Raw genomic sequence first — 23,344 nt, 5'->3', positions numbered from 1 at the left:
ACTTAGCATCAAATATTATTTTAAAAATAATTCACTTAATGATTACATTCCAGTCAACTTTGAAAAGAGGGTGGGAGTGAGTGGTGTTTAAGACAGAGAGAGGTAGGGGAACCCCCTTGACAGAAGTAATGATCTTGGGTTAAAGTCTGTAGGCAGCCTCAGGTCAAGCCCAGTGAGAAAGTCAGTCGTCCCCTCCCTCCCATCCAGCCTCCTGCTGGGACCCCTCATTGGCTGAAAGTAGGGCGTATGGAAACCCTGAAGTATTTACAGGCAGTCCTTACTGGTCTATATAGGTGTCAAAAAGCAGAATGTGTATCTGGGGGGGGGGGCAAATGGAAGATATCTAGCTCATTGGTCTAGAGATGGGCCCGTGACCCAGTCTGGTCAACGAGACATATGGGAAAGCCCGCTGTGTACTTTGGGAAAGATTTTCTTCCCTGACTGTTGCAGGAAGAAGGCTCCTCCCCTTCCTGCCTGCTTGGGATGCTGTTGAATTGGATGTACTTCTTGGATTTCTGCAGCTACCCTGTAACCATAAGGAAAATGCAAAAAAACATGACCACAGAGTTACTAAGAAGCCTTGGGATCTCCAGCTCCAGACTTATTATTAAGCAAACTATACAAGTCCCTGTAGTTTATTTATTTATTTTTTTCAACGTTTATTTATTTTTGGGACAGAGAGAGACAGAACATGAACGGGGGAGGGTCAGAGAGAGAGGGAGACACAGAATCAGAAACAGGATCCAGGCTCTGAGCCATCAGCCCAGAGCCCGACGCGGGGCTCGAACTCACGGACCGCGAGATCGTGACCTGGCTGAAGTCGGATGCTTAACCGACTGCGCCACCCAGGCGCCCCAAGTCCCTGTAGTTTAAAATAGAAGGAGAGAAGGTGAAAGGGAGGGAGGGGGGAGAGGGAGCGAGCTAGCCTGAGAGAGCGAGGTGAATGAAGGATGAGAGATAATGAAGCCTGGGAGGAGCCTGGGAGGAAATTAGATTGGAAGCTGACCCAGGAGGCAGCGCCAGAGTGAAGAGACTGGCAGGCTTAGAGTGGGCGGCAGGTGTAAGGTTCAGAGGGCCATTGGGTCCGATTTAGACTCTGTGAGCTGCGACCATGAACAAGTCACTTAACTTCTCGGCGCCTTAGTTTTCCCCTCTGTAAAATGGGTATGCTAGTGACTCTCTCGTAGGATGCCCTAAGAACTGACGTAAGAACTAAATGAGGAACCCGCAAGGCAAGTAAAGCCTATTGCCATAGCTCTTGACTCATTGTAGGCCCTCGATAAATGTTAGCAATCATTACCATTTTCTCTACATTTGCCCTCAACAAAGGGGAGGCCCTCAAAAAAAGGGGCAAAGAGGCCTTCCCAACCCGCACTCCAAAAGTCGAAAAGCCGGGCTCGCAGGTGGTTGAGGTCTGAGGGCGCGCGCTCGACGAGGGGCGGGGCCTGCAGTTCCCGCTTCAGGCGGGGCCCCGCCCCTCCTCCCTCCCACGGGGCCCCGCCCCTCCTCCCTCCCACGGGGCCCCTGTGCACTTTCGGCCTTTTCCCCCTCTCCCCCGAAGTTCCTGCCCAGTCCACCCGGGCCTAGCTTCCCCCAACACCAGTGCAGGCCCGAGTGAGAGGTTCCGGAGCCCGGGTGCGGGCGGGATTCCGGCGTGGACGCTGCGGGCCATCCCGCCCCAGGCCGCTCCGCACTGCCTCGGGAGCTTCAGCTGCCCCATGGTGTGCAGGTTTGCCTCTGAGGGTCGGAGGGCGGCGCGGCGGGGAGGAGGAGTGCTGGGAGGGTCAGTCCGGCCGCCCTCGCCCTTGGGAATCCTTGGCTGCCCAGACGGAAGGGAAGTAGGCGCCGGAGAGCCCTCTCCGCATTTTGATTCATCTCGGGCCCTGTAAGGGTCACATCTTGTGAAAATACCTGTAAAATCAATTTAACGTTCAGTGCAGCGTGTAAAGACAGCTCTAAGAATTTAAAAGACGCCTGAGTCAGAACATTTAAATGCTTGGGTCCCTGTAGCAGCGTTTTAACACGTCTGAGTGCAGAGGGTGGAGAATCGAGTCTGATTGTCGCCTTCGTTCACGCCCTGTAACATTTTAAAAGGGTAAAGAAAAGCACCCTAAGAAAACCCCAGTGGGTAGTTCCCCTAGGGAGGGAAGAACAGCTGACTTTTTTGAAATTTGGATTGGTCCTCATTTCCGTCTGCGAAATTTGCCTGCAGAACTTAGATCAACAGAATTGTTAAAACACTGAGTTTAACTAGTGGCTTTTGTTAACGAGTTGTGTTATTAGTTCTTGATGTCTCATCCAAGGCAGGATTTATTATCTCTTTTGCAGGCGAAGAAAGTTTGGCACCAAAAAGCATTTCCCTTAACTTCACACAGCAGCGACGGCTAAGCTGCAAATGAAGTCCTAGGATCTGGACTCCTCATCTGTGTTCCTCTCTAGACCATGTTACAAAATAAATGAGTAGTAGGGGCGCCTGGGTGGCTCAGTCATTAAACATCCAACTCTTGATCTTGGCTCAAGTCATGATCTCGTGGGTGGTGGGATGGAGCCACTGCCCCACCAAGGGCTCTGCAGTGACAGCATGGAGCCTGCTTGGGATTCCTTCTCTCCTTCTCTCTCTGCCCTTCCCTGCTCTTGTTCCATCACTCTCTCTCTCTCTCTCTCAAAATAAATAAGTAAACTTAATAATAAATGAGTAGTTACTTTGATGCTACTCATAAAACAAGGGAGTAAACCAAATGTTCTGTGAACATCAAATGTTAAATCCTAATAACCTTCAATGTCTTCTTTGGGAGGCTCAGCTGCCCTTTGGAGTTTAATACCTTACAGAGAGGACGGGGTGGAGCAAAAAAATGGAAGATAAGGTCAAGGGAAAAATTTTGTCTTGAGTCCAAACTGTGCCCACCTTTACTGCCTCTTTGTGTTGATGTCATCCTTTTCAGTGTACTCCATGTTCTGGCAAAACACCCCACAGCCCACAGCCCAGGCTTAGCTGTATTAACTACACCTTTGCATTGCTCTTTTGGCGCCGACCTCCCTGTCAGTCTTCTTGTCATGCTCTTTCCTCCAGGTGCTCTTTACTAACGCTGCTATGTGATAACCAATGGTGGTTGTTCAATATGGAATGATTTGTCATTCCTGAAGGACGATTCTAAAGTTAATGATCAAAAACTACCAACAGGTCTTAGATGAAAGGACAAGTTAAAGAAGTACAAGAAACTATTGTGGAATTTGAAAGTGGAGTTATTTGACTAGGGAAAAAAAGCAGACATTGACTCCCCACCCTCCCTTCCTCCAACTCACTCATCACTGGCAAGTAGCAACTCCGTTTTAACTTAGACATAATGGTGAGGGGAGGGGAGCATCGTCCTGTTCAGTGAATTGGAAAATTTTCTTTCCAAAGAAGGCTCCTTTTTAGAAGGCTTGGAACAAGTGGAAACATTTATGTGCTTAGAATGCAAATTGTTTTGCCACTTAGAAGTCTGTCTATAAAACTTGCAAGAGCTTGGGACCCATGATGTGCAATATAGTCCCTCCCTGTAAGAGGCATCCCTGAAGTTCCTCCCCAGCTCATAGACAACAGAAACTTGAACCCATGGTAGTTTTCTCTGGAGCAGCAACCCAGTTTATTCACTTTGTGTTTTCTTTCACTCAGTTCCACAGATAAGAATTTCAAGAAAATCAGATGGCATCCGGGGATTTCTGCTCACCTGGAGAAGGAATGGAAATACTCCAACAAGGTAAGGGCTGCCATTTGAAGGAGGTTTGATGACTTCTCCAGAGAGATCTTATCCAGGTTCTTGCTTTCTATAATAAAAAGGATTTATAAAGTTCACCAGTATGGTTTCTCACATAAAAGCCTAAGTTTCTGGGGGAAACTAGAGAATACATGAAGATTCTTAAATACTCTCTTATTGGAAAACATATTACACTGGCTCCTATCAAGTGTCTGCTCCTGCAGTGGACTAAAAACTCATGCTGCTCTGATGCTGTGTTAGCAGGCATAACCTGAATGTAAGGCTGACCAGGAAACTCTGTGAAGGCTTCCTTCCTACCTGCGTCTTGAATTTTCTCATATCTTGTACTCTAAAATCTCAGATGCTTCCATATCGTCTCGTATCTTGAATTCTTTCCATATTTCAAACCTTTTCTATATCTTGAATCCTTCAAGAACTTGAATCTTCTACATTTTGACCATTTCCATGTTGATCCTTCAGTGCCTGAGGGGAGAAAAAGGAGATTTCTTATTCTTCAAAAGGACTTTCTGAGGGTCCAAAGAATGAAAGTTTGATTGTTTGGTAAGTAGGAATAAAACAGAAGACCCCAGCACAAAACGTGTGAGAAAAGAGATAGAAAGGCCGATGGGGTGCCTGGGTGGCTCAGTCGGTTGAGCGTCTGACTTCAGCTCAGGCATGATCTTGTGGTCTGTGAGCCTGAGCCCCGCGTCGAGCTCTGTGCTGACCGCTCAGAGCCTGGAGCCTGCTTCGGATTCTGTGTCTCCCTCTCTCTCTGCCCCTCTGCCACTTGTGCTCTGTCTCTTTCAAAAACTAAATAAACATAAATTTTTAATTTTTTTTAACGTTTATTTATTATTGAGAGGTGGAGAGACACAGAGCATGGTGAGGGGTAGAGAGAGGGGGAGACACAGAATCTGAAGCAGGCTCTAGGCTCTGAGCTGTCAGCACAGAGCCCGACACGGGGCTCAAACTCACAAACTGCAAGATCATGACCGGAGCCGCAGTCGGTCACTTAACCAACTGAACCACCCAGGAGCCCCAATAAATGTAAATTTTTTTTTTTTTAATTTTTTTTTTTTCAACGTTTATTTATTTTTGGGACAGAGAGAGACAGAGCATGAATGGGGGAGGTGCAGAGAGAGAGGGAGACACAGAATCGGAAACAGGCTCCAGGCTGCGAGCCATCAGCCCAGAGCCCGACGCGGGGCTCGAACTCACGGAGTGCGAGATCGTGACCTGGCTGAAGTCGGACGCTTAACCGACTGCGCCACCCAGGCGCCCCTAAATGTAAATTTTTAAAGAAAGCCCCTTGAACCTATGGAATAACCAGAGGATCCCAGTTTCCTGCACTTTTTCTCATACATGTGCTGCTCTGAATCCACGTGGGTTACTCAACTCTGTTTACAATAAGAATTCCATTAAGGTTTTCACTTATCCCTAAGAATATACCTTTTCTCAGTCTTGCTTATGTGACTAGAGATCACATCCAAAGGAACTTTACATGTTTTTTTTTCCCCCTTCCTCAAGAATTCTAGTTATTCAGTGTGAATGAGATATTTGGGGTACTGTGGAGATCCCTACTAAGAGGTCCCTTATTCCTGACTCTATTTGTGTAATATTTTCCAACTGTACTTCCATTTTCTAAGCTCTTAGTTTTATTATCTCATTATTATTTTTTTAGGATTATTTGTTTTGAGAGAGAGAGAGAGAGAGAATGCACTCAGGGAAGGGGCAGAGAAAGAGGAGGAGAGAGAGAGAATCCCAAGCAGACTCCGCACAGTCAGCACAGAGCCCTATGCAGGATTCAAACTCACAAACTGTGAGATCATGACCTGAGCCAAAATCGGTCACTTAACTGACTGAGCCACCCAGGCACCCCAAATCTCTTAGTTTTATTAGAGACTCATTCCCTAATCCTTGATCAATATCTTCGTATATATTATAAATACTTGTTACTTTGAGTGTTGCCTCTAGTTTATTTGTGGGGTTTTTTTGTTTGTTTGTTTTTAAACATTTCATTAGGGGCGCCTGGGTGGCTCAGTCAGTTAAGTGGCCAGCTTCGGCTCAGGTCATGATCACACGGCCTGTGAGTTCAAGCCCTGTATCGGGGTCTGCATTGACAGCTGGAGCCTGCTTTGGATTCTGTGTCTCCCTCTCTCTCTGCCCCACCCCTTGCATTCTGTCTCTCTCTCTCTCTCTCAAAAATAAATAAACATTAACATTTTTTAAAATAAATAAAAATAAAGAAATAAACATTTCATTAGATTTAGAAAACTCCCCTACCAAAAACCTTTTTGAAAGTGTTAAGCTAAGAGTTATTCTCAATTATATATAATACCATCCTTGCTTTTTTTTTGTCTCTATGGGGACATCCCACGAAGTGTGCAGCAAACAGCTTCCTCCTTGTAACCTGAGTGAAAAGGACCTGTTACAAAACCCACACTTCAGCAAGCTGCTGCTGAGTCTCGCACAACACGTAGACGAGAGTGGCTTAAGCCTCACCCTGGCAAAGGAGCAGGCTCAGGTAAGAGCTCTCGGGGGAGGGATGATAGGAGAAAGGGAAAATCTTCCAAGACAGAGAAGTTCCTACCTGGGATTTTTTTGGTTTTCTAGGCATGGAAGGAAGTTCGACTGCATAAAACAACATGGTTGAGGTCTGAGATTTTACAGAGAGTCATTCAAGAGCTGCTTGTGGACTACTATGTGAAGACACAAGACACAAATTTAACTTCTGAAGACAAAAAGGTGAAGCAGGAGAGACACAGTAGGCATTGGTTACCACCTGCAGGAATGACTAGGCCAACTATGGCTTCGCCTGATTGTATGATCTAGGGGAAATAGGAGCTTTGAGTAATGGTTATCAAAAAAGAACTGGACAGGGGGCACCTGGCTGGCTTGGGGGGTAGAGCATGCCTCTCTTGATCTCAGGGTTGTGAGTTTGAGCCCCATGTTGGGTGTAGAGATTACTTAAAAATAAAACCTTAACAAAAAAAAGGAAAGAAAGAAATGGACCGTAGTTATGGGGGAAGAGGTGGGTGTGTTGTTAGGGTTTTGAAAAGGAAGACTGACAGGAGAAAGCGCTGGCAGCTGAAGGGGATAACGTGTTTGAGGACTTTAAAAATGTGTGAAGAACTGGTATATGAGGATGGAGGAGGTGGAGTGGGAGAAATTTTATAGTAACCTCTTTTTGTTTTTTATTCTCTTTCAGTTTCACGAGACCCTTGAACAGCGGCTACTCGTGACTGAACTGACGGGGCTGTTAGGGCCCAGCCGGGAGAAGGAAATGCCTCCGCTGCTAGGGCTGGAGAAAGCCGACCTTCTGGAGCTCATGCCCCCCTCAGAGGTTGGGAGTGGGCAGATACGGGGACCAAAGAAGTGAAATGGTTTAATTTCTCCCATATACTTAAACACGGTCTCATTACACTTTATTGTTTTTTCAAAAATGATACGCGTTAATTTCATGGGGGGGGGGCCAAACTCTAATAAATAAGAGATAGATATGTTACACAGAAGAGAGTAAAAGCTGAAATACTACATCTAGAAATAAATACAGTGTTTTATATATAACTTGACATAAACGGTATTATAGCCTCCATGCTTGTATAGTGAATATAATCAGTTTTCACTGAATATATTTTGGACTTTTTTTCGAGTCAATAAATAAACACAAATAAAACAATAGTCCCTAAAGCACTCCAAGCACAGTACCAGGCACGTAGTTTGTGCTCAGTGTTCTTAGTATATCATCAATTTAAATCACTGGTAGGATTCCATTGTGTGGGGGCACCTGGCAGGCTCAGTTGGTAGAGCACGTGACTCTTGATCTCCGGGTGGTGAGTTTGAGCCCCAGGATGGGGGGGTGGAGATTACACTAAAAAACCTAAAAAAACCAAAAGGATTCCATTGTATGAATGTAGCACAGTTTGCTCAACGTTAGTGATCGATATGGTTGTTTCTACATTTTGCTGTTAGAAACCACACTGATAGGAACATGCTAGTTCATAGGTGTGTTTGCCTTTGTATGATTATTTCCCGGAGTATTAGTACTTGAGGTGGGATCGATGGGTCAAGAGGATATACACATTAAACATTGGTGCATATTGCCAGCTCCCCACTTTTTCATCAACATGGGCTCTTAACCATCATTTTATCCTTTGCAAATTTGGTAGGCTAAAAGTGAATCTCCTTGATGTCTCTTGAGGCATTTTCTCTGGTTATCACTGAGATACTTATCATCCTGTGCTCATCGGCTGGATCTTCCTAGTTCTAACGGTCTATTTGCATCTCCCTTCTCATTCCTGCGGTTGTAGGATTTTGTGTGGATGAGAGCTCGGCTCCCGCTGGAAGTAGAGGAGCAGCTCAAGAAGAAATGTTTCACCCTGCTGTGCTACCATGACCCCAATTCAGGTGAGTGCTGGCACTCCGTTCTGTCCACAGCCGACCTTCCAGTCTCTTGGTCTGCTCTTCTGAGAATAACTTGTTGAATTATAGATTTGCGACAGAAGCTAGGAAGCACTGGAGAGGCTTCTTTCCTTGCTGGTAGAATACAAGCAAGGAATTGTGTGAAAACCAAGTGGGAGTGTCCTCTTGCTACAGGGAAGGATGAATTCATTCTTAGGAGAATCGGAATGGAATAGGGAGGAAAGTTCAAGCTAAAAGCTGTTCTCCTTATCTTATTTATTTGACTTAAGAATTAAGGGCCAAATCTGGAATTAAAGGTAAGAGCGAGGGGCACATGGCTGGCTCAGATGGAAGAGCATGTGACTCTTGATCTCTAGGTTGTGAGGCCAAGCCCCACGTTGGGTGTAGAGATTACTTAAATAAAGAAAATTTTAAAATAAAAAATAAAGGTAAGAGGAAAGAGAACTTAATTATGAGAAGTGGGCCATTTTAACAGGATGTCAGAAGAAAACCTGAAGAGAGAATTTGTAGAGCTAGATAAGGGATAAGGCACTGAAAAATGGCCTCAGAAGGGCAGTAGCAGTTAGGGTTTTCCTGTCTAGTCCTCTGTTTCTTTGCCCAGATTCAGACAGTGAAACCTTGAAGGCGGCAAAGGTGTGGAAACTGGCAGAGATCCTGGTGGGTGAGAAGCAGCAATGCCAGGATGCCAAGAGCCAGCAGCAGGAGCAGATGGTGCTGCTGGAGAAGAAGAGTGCCACCTACTCCCAGGTTTGTCAGGGCAGTGGGATAGCCACTCCCCCTTTTATCCTGGCCCCAGGGGCACTTTGGGGGAAGCCAAGAATTTTTTTTTCTAATGTTTATTTATTTTTGAGAGAGAGACAAAGCGTGAGCAGGGGCGGGGCAGAGAGAGAAAAAGACAGAATCTAAAGCAGGCTCCAGGCTCCAAGCTGCCAGCACAGAGCCCGATGGTGGGGCTCGAACTCATGAACTGTGAGATCATGACCTGAGCCAACGTTGATGCTTAGCCGACTGAGCCACCCGGGTGCCCTGAGGAAGACGAGGATTTCTGATCTGCCTTCTTTACCACTGACTTTGATTTTGCCCTCTTCTTCCTGCCTCCCGGGGGCTCAGGTGCTTCTCCGCTGCCTAGCCTTGCTGCAGAGGCTTCTTCAAGAGCACCGGCTTAAGACTCAGTCTGAGCTGGACCGCATCAATGCTCAGTACCTAGAGATCAAGTGCAGTGCCATGATCCTTAAGCTGAGGTGAGCTTTGACCCCTGTGGGTCCAAGGAACTCTGTGTCACACACCACCCCCTTCAATCGTCACCCTCATCTGTCTTTCCTCTCCACCATGCCTAGCACCTTGTGGGTATTAGCCTTTGGATTACCCATAAGCATTCACCATTCCTGAGTCTTATTTTTAAAGCCTTCTGAAATAGGTGCTTTCCTGTGAGATGAGATACATTACTCAGGAACTCAGAGTGACCTTGCTTGTCCTGTCACTGCTTAGCCCACACCTTGACCATAGGCAGGTACTCTCTGTTGTGTTCATAACTTTGCTGTTGTCAGGGATCATCAGGCTGATACTTCTTTCTTCCCTTTGTCAGGATGGAGGAGCTAAAGATCTTATCTGACACTTACACTACTGAGAAAGTGGAAGTTCATCGTCTCATTAGGTAAGAACTCCCGGGGTGCCTGGGTGGCTCAGTCGGTTAAGCATCCGACTTCCGCTCAGGTCATGATCTCATGGTTCCTGAGTTCGAGCCCCACGTCGGGCTCTGTGCTGACAGCTCAGAGCCTGGAGCCTGCTTCGGATTCTGTCTCCCTCTCTCTCTGCCCTTCCCCTGCTGACACTCTGTCTCTCTCTCTCTCTCTCTCAAAAATAAAATAAACATTAAAAAAATTTTTGAAAAAAAAAAAGGTAAGAACTCGTGAGGACAGGGTGCAGTTACTCAGAGCTGGTCCTGTGTTCTCCACACCTATTCATTTTAACGTGGTCACATTCTTGTCTACTTTCTTTCTTTTTTTAAAAAAATTATTAATTTATATTCAAGTTAGTTAACATACAGTGTAGTATTGGTTTCAGGAGTAGAATCCAGTGATTCATGACTTACATACAACACCCAGTGCTCATCCCAGTAAGTGCCCTCCTTAATGCCCATCCCCCATTTAGCCCATCCCCCCACCCACCTCCCCTCCAGCAACCCTCAGTTTGTTCTCTATATTTAAGAGTCTCTTATGGTTTGCCTCCCTTCTGTTTTTCTTATTTTTCCTTCTTTTACCCTATGTTCATCTGTTTTGTTTCTTAAATTGCACATATGAGTGAAATCATATGACATTTGTCTTTCTCTGACTTATTTTGCTTAGCATAATACACTCTAGTTCCATTCACTTTGTTGCAGATGGCAAGATTTCATTCTTTTTGATTGCTGAGTAATATTACACTGTATATAGGGGCACCTGGGTGGCTCAGTTGGTTGGGCGACCAACTTCAGCTTAGGTCATGATCTCCATGGTCCATGGGCTCGAGCCCCATGTCGGGCTCTGTGCTGACAGCTCAGGGCCTGGAGCCTGCTTCAGATTCTGGGTCTCCCTCTCTCTCTTCTCCTACCCCCCTTGTGTTCTATCAAAAATAAATAAACATTAAAAAATTTTTTTAAAATTACACTATATATATATATATATATACACACACCACATCTTCTTTATCCATTCATCTGTCGATGGACATTTGGGCTCTTTCCATACTTTGGCTGTTGTTGATAGCGCTGCTGTAAACATTGGGGTGCATGTACCTGTTTCAATCAGCATTTTTGTATCTTTTGGATAATCTTGTCTACTTTCTGAGGAGCCAGATCCTTATATTGTATCTTCTGTTCCCCGGGTGTGTAGGGACCGTTTGGAGGGGGCCATCTGCCTACAAGAGCAGGACATGGAGAAGTCCCGACAGGTCCTGAGCACCTATGAGGTCCTTGGGGAGGAGTTTGACAGGCTGGTAAAAGAGTACACTCAACTCAAGCAGGCAACTGAGAACAAGCGCTGGGCCCTCCAAGAGTTTAACAAGGCCTGCCGCTGAGCCCTGGCTGGTGGGGGTCTGGAGGTGGACTTCTGCTCCGGTGCTGCCTCCCCCTCCTGCCAAAAGGACCACCTCCACCTGAGGCCCACCTTCACTCCGGAAGTGTGGGGACACTTGCTTGAAGCCCTGCAGTGGTTTAGGCACCGTCCTGGTTTTTCTTCCTTGTTTACAGTGACTGAGTCTCTTCTGGGAAATGTAACAGATTTATATAATTTTATGTGCAACTATTTGTCAGTGTCAGCCCTATAGGATATTTGATTACCTCCTGAATAAAGTGATGATGCTTCCTTTGGGCAAGGATGAAAAAAGAACATGAAAGGTGGGTAAGGAGGAGAACTGAGTGGATCCAGACAGACCGATGGATAATGCCTCTGCTAGCAGTGGGAGGCAGGAGTGCAGCCTGCCCACCTGGAGCCTTAGAGGCTTCATTCTTGGAGAGCAGACATGGATTACATCTGGCCTTGCTCTTGAAGAACTATAATATCCAGAGGAGTGCTCGATGCCAAGGTGGGGTGAGGTGGGGGAGGGGGAACTATTCCATCACCACAGCTCTCAGTGGGGCAGTCCTGATAAAGCAGCAGGGCACCCAGCTCTGTTACTAGAAGGGACACCCGCCCCTTGGATTCCTGCTTCCCTCTGGTGTGGTTTGAGGGTTACTTTTTCCTCTGAAAGCAGAGAGTGGGAAGAGATCACCCTGAGGGACCAAGTTTCACAGTCCACTTATTTTAGAACAAGGCAGGGCCCTGATTGGCATCACAGTCGGGGACTGAGAACAGAAGCAGAAGACCTCCACCCTTATTTAGAAGAGCCTACCTAGCTTCTCAAACTTCTTTCAAGGGAGGCTGTCTTGAGGCATTCTGCTACAATGAATAACGATGGTCTTGGATTGCTTTATAGGAAAGACTAAGGTCTTTGACATAATTTTATTTTTTTTTTAAGTTTGTTTATTTTGAGAGAGAGAGTGTGGGGGGGGGGGGGGGGGGGGGCCAGACAGAGGGAGAGAAAATCCCAGAGAGCCAGAGAGAGAGAGAGAATCTACACTGTCAATGTAGAGCTGGGGCTGGAACCCACAAGCCCTGATATCATGACCTGAACCAAAATCAAGAGCTGGATGCTCAACTGACTGAGCCACCCAGGTATCCTGACATAATTTTAATTTTTTTTTTTTTTAGCTTTTTCTGTAAATGGTGCTTATTGCCATTTATCTATAAGGAAAATTAACAAATCACAAACCAATTAATGGAAAAAGTCAGAAATAATCAATATTGCTTAGTTCTATAGTGTTCTTTTCCCCAACATTTTTGGGGTAAAGTTTCAAACTTACAGAAAAATATAAAAGAATAATACAATAAGCACCAGTATAATCTCAACAACCTAGATTCAACAACTACTAACATTTTGATTTTCTCTGTTTCTTTTCTCTCTTTCCTCCCTCTCTCTCTAAATAGATTGATAAATATTTGGTTATATGGACTTTTTTTTTTCTAGAACCATTTTATAGTAAATTACAAATGTGATATTTCATTTCTTAAATACTTAAGCAGGTAACTCCTAAAAATAGGGGCACTCCTCTGTATAACTAATAAAATTATTATACCTAAAAGTTAGTAACTTTGTAATAACTCTTATCCAGGTCATATTAAAATTTCCCTAATATGTTTTCCTGGTCTAGGGTCCAATAAAGGCCCAGGCATTACATTTGGATATTAGGTTTCTTTAATCTCTCTCTCTCTCTCTCTCTTTTTTTTCTTTTTCTTTTTTTTTTTTTTAATGTTTACTTATTTTTGAGAGCAAGAGACAGAGAGAGAGTGCAAGCAGGGGAGGGGCAGAGAGAGGGAGAAAGAGAATCCCAAGCAGGCTCCACACTTACTGCAGAGCCCGATGTGGGGCTCAACCTTATTAACCAACTGAACCACCCAGGCGCCCCTTTGATCTCTTTAAAAAATAGACCATTTCTCCTACCTTTTTTTTTTTTTTTTAAATAGAAATTAATTTTTTGAAAAATCCAGGCTGGTTACTTTGTAGAATGTCCCATTGTCTATTTCCTGCAGTAGTTAACTTGCACCTTTCCTGTTCTGTCCAATATAGTAGCCACTAGCCACATACAGGTATTTAAATTCAAATTTAAGTTAATTAGGATGACATAAAATTTCAGTAGGTTGGTGGTTACTGTATTGGATGGTACAAATATACAACATTTCTATCATTCTAGGAAGTTCTAGGGGCGCCAGACTGGTTCAGTCAGTGGAACAGTCAGTGGGACTCTTGATCTTGGGTTGTAGTTTAAGACCCACGTTGGAAGGCAGTTATGCTCACCACTATGCTACCAACGCTAGACCCACGTTGGGAGTATAGATTACTTAATAAACGTTTAAATTTTTTTTTTAATTTTTTAAATGTGGAGCTCAAACTCAAACTGAGATTGTGACCTGAACTGAAGTTAGACGCCCAACTACTGAGCCACCCCAGTCCCAATAAATAAAAGTTTTTTTTTTTTTATTACTTTTTTTTTTTTTTAACGTTTATTTATTTTTGGGACAGAGAGAGACAGAGCATGAACGGGGGAGGGGCAGAGAGAGAGGGAGACACAGAATCGGAAACAGGCTCCAGGCTCTGAGCCATCACCTCAGAGCCTGATGCGGGGCTCGAACTCACAGACCGCGAGATCGTGACCTGGCTGAAGTCGGACGCTTAACCGACTGTGCCACCCAGGCGCCCCTAAAAGTTTTTAAAAATATAAAGAAGTTATTGGGGTGCCGAGGTGGCTCAGTCGGTTAAGTGTTCGACTCTTGATTTCTGCCCAGGTCATGATCTCATGGTGTGAAATTGAGCCCTGTGTTGGGCTCTGCACTGATTGTGGAGCTGGCTTGGGATTTCCTTTCTCCTCTCTCTGCCCCTCTCCCACTCCCCACTTGTTCTCTCTCTCTCTCTCAAAATAAATAAACATTAACAAAAAATACAAATGCTGTTTAAAAAAAAGTTCTATTGGACAGTGCTATAAGCGTATATTTCCTGTAAACTGGAAGTAGGTCTACAGCCTTTTTAGATTCAGGGTAAACATTTTTGCAAAGAAAACTTAATAGATGACATAACATACTTCACATTATATCACCCTGAAGCCATATCAGGTTAGAGTGTGTCACTATTAATTATGCTGGGTTGGGGATGCCTGGGTGGCTCAGTCGGTTAAGCATCCGACTTCGGCTCAGGTCATGATCTCACAAGTTCGAGAGTTTGAGCCCTGCCTGGGGCTCTGTGCTGACAGCTCAGAGCCTGGAGCCTGCTTCAGATTCTGTCTCCCTCTCTCTCTGCCCCTCACCCCCTCACATTCTGTCTCTTTCCCTCTCTCTCAAAAATAAACATTAAAAAAAATTTTTTTTTTTAAAGATTTAAATTATGCTGAGTTGGATTGCTTGGTTAAGGTGGTAACTGCTGATGTCTCTAAAATATAGAAGTACAGGGGCGCCTGGGTGGCTCAGTCGGTTAAGTGGCCGACTTCGGCTCAGGTCGTGATCTCGCGGTCCGTGAGTTTGAGCCCCACGTCGGGCTCGGTGCTGACATCTCAGAGCCAGGAGCCTGTTTCAGATTCTGTGTCTCCCTCTCTCTGACCCTCCCCTGTTCATGCTCTGTCTCTCCCTGTCTCAAAAATAAACAAAACGTTAAAAAATAAAATAAAATTAAAAAGCTCAGAATTAAAATATAGAAGTACATTTTCCCTTTGTAGTTAGTAGCATCTGGAGATGACATCAAAAGTCTCAAAATAGTTTTTCCGGATATTTATTATGGCATTTAGCATTTCCTCAGTTAGGTACTCATCTTAAACCATACTAGGTTTTGGTATTTGAAATAATGATAAAAAAAAATGGACTCTGTCTTAGTGTCTACAACTTATAGACAATAGTGGACACATAAAAACTGTCTAAGAATATGGGGCAGCTGGGTAGTTCAGTCAGTTAAGCATCCAACTTCAGCTCAGGTCATGATCTCCCAGTTTGTGGGTTTGAGCCCCGCATCAGGCTCTGTGCTGACAGCTCAGGGCCTGGAGCCTGCTTCAGATTCTGTGTCTCCCTCTCTCTCTGCCCCTCCCCCCCTCTCAAAAATGAATAAACGTTAAAAAATTAATTTAAAAGACAGTCTAAGAATATAAAGTAACAGGAAGTGCAAATGAGTATGGTTGAAAAACCAAGAGAAGTGAATCCGGGATTATAAGCTAGAGCCTTAGTAGGGAAAACAGATTTGGTTCAGGATTTGTAGAGGTGAGTTTGGGATGGCATTGTGCAAAAAGTGACAAAGACAGAGAAAGGGGAAGCGACGGTAAGTGAAAGCACAGGGTGAGAAATGAGTAAATCGCACACCAAGGAAAGCTTTCATCTTAAATGACCAAAATTTGAAAAGAATATCCCCTGGCGTCAATCAAGTTTCTGGAGAGCTGAGGTTTGAGAAGTGACTACCTGAGAAAACAAAATGGCTTCCAAGGCAGTGGTTCCCAGCCCTGGTTCCCTAAATGACAGGGAGCTGGACAGCTAGTTGTTCCTCGTGTTTCCCAAAACCTAAATAAAACTGAACATTTGCTAGCAACAGTGCTGCCCAACTATATAAAAAACATTGGCTTAAAAGCAAAACAAATGTGCTTTGTAAAAAAATTCAAGCAGAAATATATAAAAGTAAAAGGTCTAACGTGCACATGCGTGTACACACACAGCCCATTATGCCAATTCACTACCCCAGAATAACTAGACTGATTTGGTGAATATAATGCCAGAGCAGAGCTTTTTCTAAACATTTGCAAATGTATGCACAGAAATATTAGCTCATATCGTTGGGGGTATGGCTGTATCATGATTTCACCATTCCCTTTATGATAGATATTCAGATTGTTCCCAGTTTGCCCTATTACACAATGCTTAATTGAATATCATTGCATTTGTTTCTTGCTCAAGTGCCTTTAAAGCAGTTTTGGTATAGAAAATCAATATATTAATTCTAGTAATTTCATGAAAAAATAAACTAATTACTGAGCTTATGAATATAGTTTGGTAGGAAAAGTATCTCCAGACTGTTCCATGGAGGTGGGAGAAGGGACATGAAGGGTGTTCGGTGCTGCCCAAAGGGGACACTACAGCAGTTTGTCTTGGTCCTCATTCTTTGCAGTGAGTGAAGATAGCAGGTTCGCAGGATGAGCCGTTGGCTAGTGTGGACTAGGTGGGAAGGGGATTGGAGGAGGGCCAGCAGAGGGCGTGGGTGACAGTGAGAGCTGAAGGTTAACATCTTGGACTTCAGTTGCCCTCGCTGCCCCTCACGCGTTTCAGTAAAGATTTACATTTACTGCCTTTCCTTCATTCTTTTGCAGGCATATCTTTCTTCACTTGTCTTTTACTACATCTGATCAAGAACTAAGTCTTGCTGATTCTTCCTCAATAATAAGAAACAAAGTATATCACCTCCAGAGCTCAGGATAGGATTGTTCTTTTTTTTTCTTTTAATAATTATTTATTTTTGAGACAGAGAGAATGAGAACGCACAAGTGGGGGATGGGTAGACAGAAAGGGAGACACAGAATCCGAAGCAGGTTTCAGGCTCTCAACTGTCAGCACAGAGCTGAATGCAGGGCTTGAACTCACGGACCACAAGATCATGACCTGAGCGGAAGTCGGATGCTTAATCGACTGAGCCACCCAGGCGCCCCTAGGATTGTTCTCCTTAAGGAAACTCTGGGGCTCTTGGACAAACTAAACCTGTTCCTTCAAGGTTCTCTATGAAGGGTGACTATCCAGGTCTCTGAGGCAGCCACCCTGCATTTTCCCTCAGCCACCACAAAGAGGAAATACAGTGCCCCCTTAGAGCCCAGTCTGATGATCCTCAAAGGAGAAAGGAATCCCTGACATCCACCCCCCTCTGTGGGGCCCCTCACCCTGTGAACAGTCCCTCCGCATTACCCATCTTGAAGGACCTGAGCTAGGTTTTGTTAAAGGAACTGGTAGGTCAGGGTGCCTGGGTGGCTCTGTCAGTTGAGCATCCGACTTCAGCTCAGGTTCTGATCTCACAAGTTCAGAGAGTTTGAGCCCTGCCTGGGGCTCTGTGCTGACAGCTCAGAGCCTGGAGCCTTGGATTCTGTGTCTCCCTGTCTCTGCCTATCTCCCACTTGTGCTCTGTCTCTTTCTCTCTCTCTCAAATAAATGTTAAAAAAAATTATATGTTACTAAAAAAAGGAATTGGTAGGTCTTTTCATATCTTAAGACAGTGAAAATGTAAGAGGCAACTGATAATGGACAAGATTAGCAATCTGTAGAAATAATTTACCAAGAAAAGTGGTATGTCGTCGATGGGGTATCTGGGTGACTCAGTTGGTTAAGCCTTAGACTCTTGATTTCGGCTCAGATCATGATCTCACGATTTGTGAGTTTGAACCCCTCATTGGGCTAGGTGCTGACAGTGCAGAGCCTGCTTGGGATTCTCCCTCTGTCTGCCCCCCCCCAATAAATAAATAAACTTAAAAAAATTAAAAAACAGTAAAAATGGTATGTATTTGAGTGGCTGAGGTCTAGCCTAAGTGGCTTTCCTAGTCTCAGAAAAATACAGTGAAATTTAGAGACACTTAAATGTACCAAGCCTGGCTGAAGAAAGAATGTATAATGAAAAGTAAACAATTAGCCCAGAGTTTAGAAAAGGGTTATCCAAAGAGCAAGGTCAGGGCTCTCCCAAGTAACGGAACCTATGATTATATGATTATATTATATTATTATGTATGTTATATTATTATATTTATTATATTATATTAATTAGATAAAAAGATTTATTTTAAGGAATTGGCTCATGTGATTGTGGGGCTGGCAATTCTGAAATTTATAGCGCAGGCTGTAGGCAGGAAACTCTGGCAGAAGTGATGCTCCTGTCTTGAGGCAGAATTTCTTCTTCAGCGGGAAACCTCAGTTTTTGCTCTAAAGGCCTTAAACTGGGGCGCCTGGTTGGCTCAGTCAGTTGAGCATACAACTCTTGGTTTCAGCTCAGGTCATGATCCCAGGATTGTGGGATTGAGTCCCACATCAGGCTCTGTGCTGCACTTGGAGCCTGCTTGAGATTCTCTCTCTCTCTCTCTCTCTCTCTCTCTCTCTCTCTCTGTTAAAATAAATAAAATTTAAAGAAAAGTCTTCCAGGAGCACCTGGGTGGCTCACCTAAGTGTCCGACTTCAGCTTAGGTCATGATCTCACAGTTCATGAGTTTGAGCCCCACATTGGCCTCTCTGCTGTCATCACAGAGCCCACTTTGGATCTTCTGTCCCCCTTTCTCTCTGCCCTCCTCTACTCATTCTCTCTCAATAAATAAATAAACTTTAAAAATGTCTTTCATATAATATAAACACATTTATTACAGAAAATTTGGAAAATACCACTTTTTTCCCACATATCAAAGTCATTCTGTGTATACAGTTTGTAATCTGTGTCACAGAATAGCATATCATTGAGTGGTCCTCCATGCTATTAAATTTTCTCTGGCAACATTGATTTTAATGGCTGCTTAAGATTTCATTGCATGGATGATTTATTTAACCATACCCCTATAGGATATCCAAGTTGTTGTTTTACATTCTTTGTAATCATAAAAAAATGCTACGCTAAGCATTTCTCTTAATTAATCTTTGTCCTAGTTTGGAAAGATTGTCTAGGATAGTAGGATAGCTTTCTAGAAGGAAAATCATAGATGATATATCTTAAGGTTAAGATCGAAGGCTCTAGAGTCTGTTGACCTGAGTTTGTACCCCATCTAAACTCTTTCTTAGAGGGGCAGCTCACTTAATCTTTCTAAGACTGAAAGAATAATATTTCCTACCTCACAGTGTTCTTATAAATGTGGAATGCTTTTCATAGAACCTGACACAAAAGAAGGGCTCAGTAATTGTTAGCTGTTTTTATTATTACAAGTAAAATCATTTTTAATCACAAACATGTACACACATACAACTGGTCTGTTTCTGGACTATTGGTTTAGCTCTTTTATTCTCTCTATTCTTATACCAACTGCACGTTGTGTCTCTTTATTTATACATTGCTTATTTCATAAAGGGGTTTAAGGTAAAGGGCTAAAACTATAGAATAAATTCCTTCTTCACCCTCCTCTTTTTTAAATTTTTCTTTGCTTTTCTTGTCTGATTTTTATACAGATGAACAGTGGAATCATTTTGTCAAGTAACAAAAGATTCCATTAGAATTGTGATTGAATGTTGTAAAAGTGAGAAATTAATTTTGTAAGAATTGACATCTTTATGAGATTCATTTTTTGTAAGAACACGGCTGTCTCCTTTTTTTTCTCTTTCATTGTATCAGCAAAACTTTGTAGTTTTCTTCTTTTTTTTTAATGTTTATTTATTTATTTTGAGAGAGAGAGTGTGTGCAAGCAGGGGAGGGGCAAAGAGAGGAGAGAGAATTCCAAGCAGGCTCCACGCTGTCAGTGCAGAGCCTGACGTGGGGCTTGATCTCATGAACCTGAACTGAAATCAAGAGTTGGATGCTTAACCAACTGAGCCACTCAGGTGCCCCTATTGTTTTCTTTATATAGGTTCCTCACATTTTTCAGTAAGGTTACAACTATGTATTTTATAGCAGTGTTATTGTTACCACTGTGAATGGGGAAAATACTAATCATGGTATTTTTTAAAAATTTTTTTAACATTTATTTATTTTTGAGACAGAGAGAGAGCATGAACAGGGAAGGGTCAGAGAAAGAGGCAGACACAGAATCCAAAACAGGCTCCAGGCTGTGGGCTGTCAGCACAGAGCCCGACTAGGGGCTCGAACCCACAGACCACGAGATCATGATCTGAGCCGAAGTCGGACGCTTAACCGACTGAGCCACCCAGGCGCCCCCTAATCACAGTATTGAAGGCTTACTATGTGCAGTAAAGTGTGTTGCTATTTTAATTAATTTAAACTGAACTAATCATCAGGGTGCCTGGGTGGCTCAGTCAGTTGAGCACTGACTCTTGATTTCGGCTCAGGTCATGATCTCATGGTTCTTGAGTCGGAGCCCTGAGTCATTGGGCTTTGTCAGCACAGAGCCTGCTTGGGATTTCTCTCTCCCTCTCTCTCTCTCTCTGCCCCTCCCCTGCTTGCTCTCTCTAAGAATAAACATTTAAACTTAACTAATTCTCAATAGATAAAAACTTTTATTTACATTCCCATCTTATGGATGAGGAAACTGAGGCCAGAGATGTTTATGCTCATGTGGCTAGTAAATGGAAGAACAGAACTTTAATCTCTTTCCATCTGGCTCCATAGTCCCGTCTTTTTTTATATATATAAAGATTTTATTATTTTTTTAAATGTTAATGCTTATTTAGTTTTGAGAGAGAGAGAGAAGAAGCACAAGTGGTGGGGGAGGGGGGGCAAAGAGGGAGACACAGAATCCAAAGCAGCCTCCAGGCTCTCAGCTGTCAGCATAGAGCCTGACGCAGGGCTTGAACCCATGAACTGTGAGATCATGACCTCTAAAGTCAGATGCTTCACTAACTGAGCCACCTAGGTACTCCCAAAATTTTATTTTTAAGTAATCTCTGTAACCACGGTGGGTCTTGAACCCACAATCTCACAAAAGTCATATGCTCCACTGACTGAGCCAGCCAGGCACCTCTTCACAGTCCATAATCTTAACTATCATGTTTTTGGGATATTTTTATTAATTATGTCTTCTAACTGGTTATTCTCAGCATTTAAAAGGCTACAGGAGGGAGGGAGACACGGACTCCAAAGCAGGCTCCAGTCTCTGAGCTGTCAGCACAAAGCCAAACGCCGGATTTGAACTCACAGACTGCAACCGCAAGATCATGACCTGAGCTGAAGTCAGACACTTAACCAACTGAGCCACCCAGGTGCCCCCTCCCCTTTTTTTTCAGTTCTCATCATTTTAAAATAGATTCTTATGGATTTTCTATGTATACAATTATATCATCTGCAAACAGTGATAAATTTGCTTCTCTCTTTCCAAAAGCTATAACCCCTTTTTCAAATTTCCAGCCTATTTTATTTGATTTTTCAGAATAATATTAAATAACACAGTGATGAAAGTAGACATTCTTTTTTTTACATAAACTGTTGACTTCATATATATAAATACATGTGTTTATATATGAAGAATATTAACACGATTAGGAGTGTTTACAGAAAATGGAATTGATTTGCCACGTTCTCTTTGGTGACTATTAAAAAATGATCAAATTTTTTTTGTTTGGTTTATTTTGACCTTTTATATAAATAAATTTCCTAATACCTAATCTTGTCTTAAATCCTGAGATTAAGCTCTAATTGGTTGTGGTATATAATTATTATATTAATATACTGTTGACCTTTATGTATTAATCTTAAATATTTTTTATTTTTACATTTATGTGCAGCATAAGTGAGATTTGTCTATAGGGTTTTTTTGAGGGGGTGCTATTTCTGACAGGTTTTGATATTAGATATATTCTGGCTTCGTAAACAAATTGGGTAGTTTTCCATCTTTTTCTATGTTCCAGAACAGTTTCTACTTTCTATTCATTTTGACAGATAAACACTGTATAATAGAGATGACAAGGAAGAGAATGCAAATCGGCACAGATTATTTTGCCTCAGTAACTCCGCCACTTTTGTAGCTGCAGGACAGCCTTGATTGTACAGGCGCAATTTGGAGCAGTAGGAGGGTCAAACGGTCCATTATTTTGGTGTTGAAGAGTGTAGCTGGCTGGGCAGGCACAGAGGTGAGTGAAGGGGTCCTGGGGAGGGAGGCAAGTGCTGAGGGAGGAGCTGAGCACCAGAGATGAAAGGAGCATTTACAATGGGCTGCAGGTGTTTAAACAAGGTCACAAAAACAGGATCAGGTGGAAGAACTGGGCCTGAAGGTGAGGAATGCCAGGCAGGGTTAGGGATGGTGTGGAAGGGTGGGGGTGGGGAGGGGGTAAGGAGAGAATTATCTGGGAGATGATACTGTTTCCTTTCCAGAGGAGTTTCCAGTGCTTTGCCTGTTGGTCACTGGCTCCTGTTGGGAAAAAATAATATTGTATCTGCCCCACTGTCCTACCATCTCCCTACCCTCATCTCAGCAAAGGCTTGGATCTGGAGGCCTTCTATCAGTGACTTACATGTTTCTGAGCACAAGAGTTCAGCACGGAGGGCAGGGCAGAGGGAGTCAGAACAGAAGACAGACTTTGCCAGCTCTGACTTTATGCTTAGGGCCAAGTCCTTGACAAAGTTCTCTGTTTCTTTTTCAATCCTTGCCTTCTGCTTCTCTGGTTCATATAGATAGACCCATAGTATTTGCTGTATTTTTTTTTTAAGTCACAGGTAAGTGCTGTAGGAAAGACTGGGAACAACATGGTATGGAATTATTGTGAGCTGTTCAGCATCATGCTTGCCTTAGAGCTGAGGACATCTTGAATGAAAAAACCAAAGACATTACAGAGAAATGAAATGCAGCCCATGTGAATTTATTTTAAGGCCAAACAAATTCCAAGCCCTTTTTACACATATTCTTTTGAAAATTATTTTAATGATGGCAAAACTGACATTACTGTTTTATAGATTTTCCTCTCTCTCTCTCTCTTACTCATGGATGGGTTAGTTAACAACCAACAGCCAAGAGCAGCCACCAGCTTGACATCAGGAGGAAGATGCCAGGAGCACAGATGGTCCACAACCCAGATAATTAGCTTCCAAAGAAGAAACCACATCTCATAAGTCTTCTCTGAATGTAGAGTTTGGTTGGGCACAGCTGGGGCAGAGAACAAGCAGGCCTCCTGAAAACTCTTCTTTACCTCTTAAAATGTTGGTAGAGCACTCACCCACTTCCTGTGGACAACCACCTACTCATAAGACCTGCAGGGAAGAATTCCAAATAAATATTGTTGACACTCCACCCTAAAGGAGGGTCAGCGGAACTCTCTACTCCTTAAGTGTGGGATGCACATGGTGACTTCCTCCCAAAGAGCACAGGATGGGAGGTGGTAGGGAGAGTGTAATTTTACAGTGGAGGAACCTGATAAATACTACTCTTGCCAGGTGATAAAGGTCAACATCAACAGTCATAAATTATGTTGATAGTATGTACTATTGATATATTATGAAAATGATACTTCACCTCTGTGATCTTCCTCCCCAAACCC

The 23,344-nt window shown here is 43.4% G+C and overlaps 1 protein-coding gene and 1 long non-coding RNA gene across 9 annotated transcripts in view; one reads left to right on the top strand and one right to left on the bottom strand.

Moving 5' to 3' along the window:
* Positions 1-1,496: 1,496 nt before the first annotated feature.
* HAUS4 (HAUS augmin like complex subunit 4) lies at positions 1,497-21,478 on the top strand. Of its 8 annotated transcripts, XM_045450369.1 has the most exons (12): positions 1,514-1,729; positions 2,329-2,864; positions 3,182-3,312; positions 3,656-3,740; positions 6,119-6,261; positions 6,351-6,482; positions 6,946-7,080; positions 8,048-8,144; positions 8,761-8,906; positions 9,270-9,400; positions 9,745-9,813; positions 11,030-11,500. In XM_045450369.1, exons 4-12 carry the CDS (start codon positions 3,686-3,688, stop codon positions 11,211-11,213), a joined length of 1,092 nt encoding a protein of 363 aa, XP_045306325.1. In that variant the 5' UTR covers positions 1,514-1,729; positions 2,329-2,864; positions 3,182-3,312; positions 3,656-3,685; the 3' UTR covers positions 11,214-11,500. The 8 variants fall into 8 exon arrangements, with proteins under 8 accessions (XP_045306323.1, XP_045306327.1, XP_045306325.1 ...); XM_045450367.1 differs by lacking the exon at positions 2,329-2,864 and having other exon boundaries at positions 1,497-1,721; XM_045450371.1 differs by lacking the exons at positions 2,329-2,864; positions 11,030-11,500 and adding an exon at positions 20,915-21,478 and having other exon boundaries at positions 1,513-1,721.
* Positions 3,711-23,344, bottom strand: part of LOC123583388 — a 29,273-nt gene continuing 9,639 nt past the window's right edge. The window contains exons 2-3 of the long non-coding RNA XR_006704844.1: positions 4,056-4,220; positions 3,711-3,807 (exon numbers count right to left, since the gene is read on the bottom strand). This is a non-coding gene — a long non-coding RNA (uncharacterized LOC123583388). The remainder of the gene's footprint in view (positions 3,808-4,055; positions 4,221-23,344) is intronic.

Source organism: Leopardus geoffroyi, chromosome B3 (assembly GCF_018350155.1).
Source record: "Leopardus geoffroyi isolate Oge1 chromosome B3, O.geoffroyi_Oge1_pat1.0, whole genome shotgun sequence".
Lineage (NCBI taxonomy): Eukaryota > Metazoa > Chordata > Mammalia > Carnivora > Felidae > Leopardus > Leopardus geoffroyi.
This window is presented reverse-complemented; position numbering and strand designations above follow the sequence as displayed.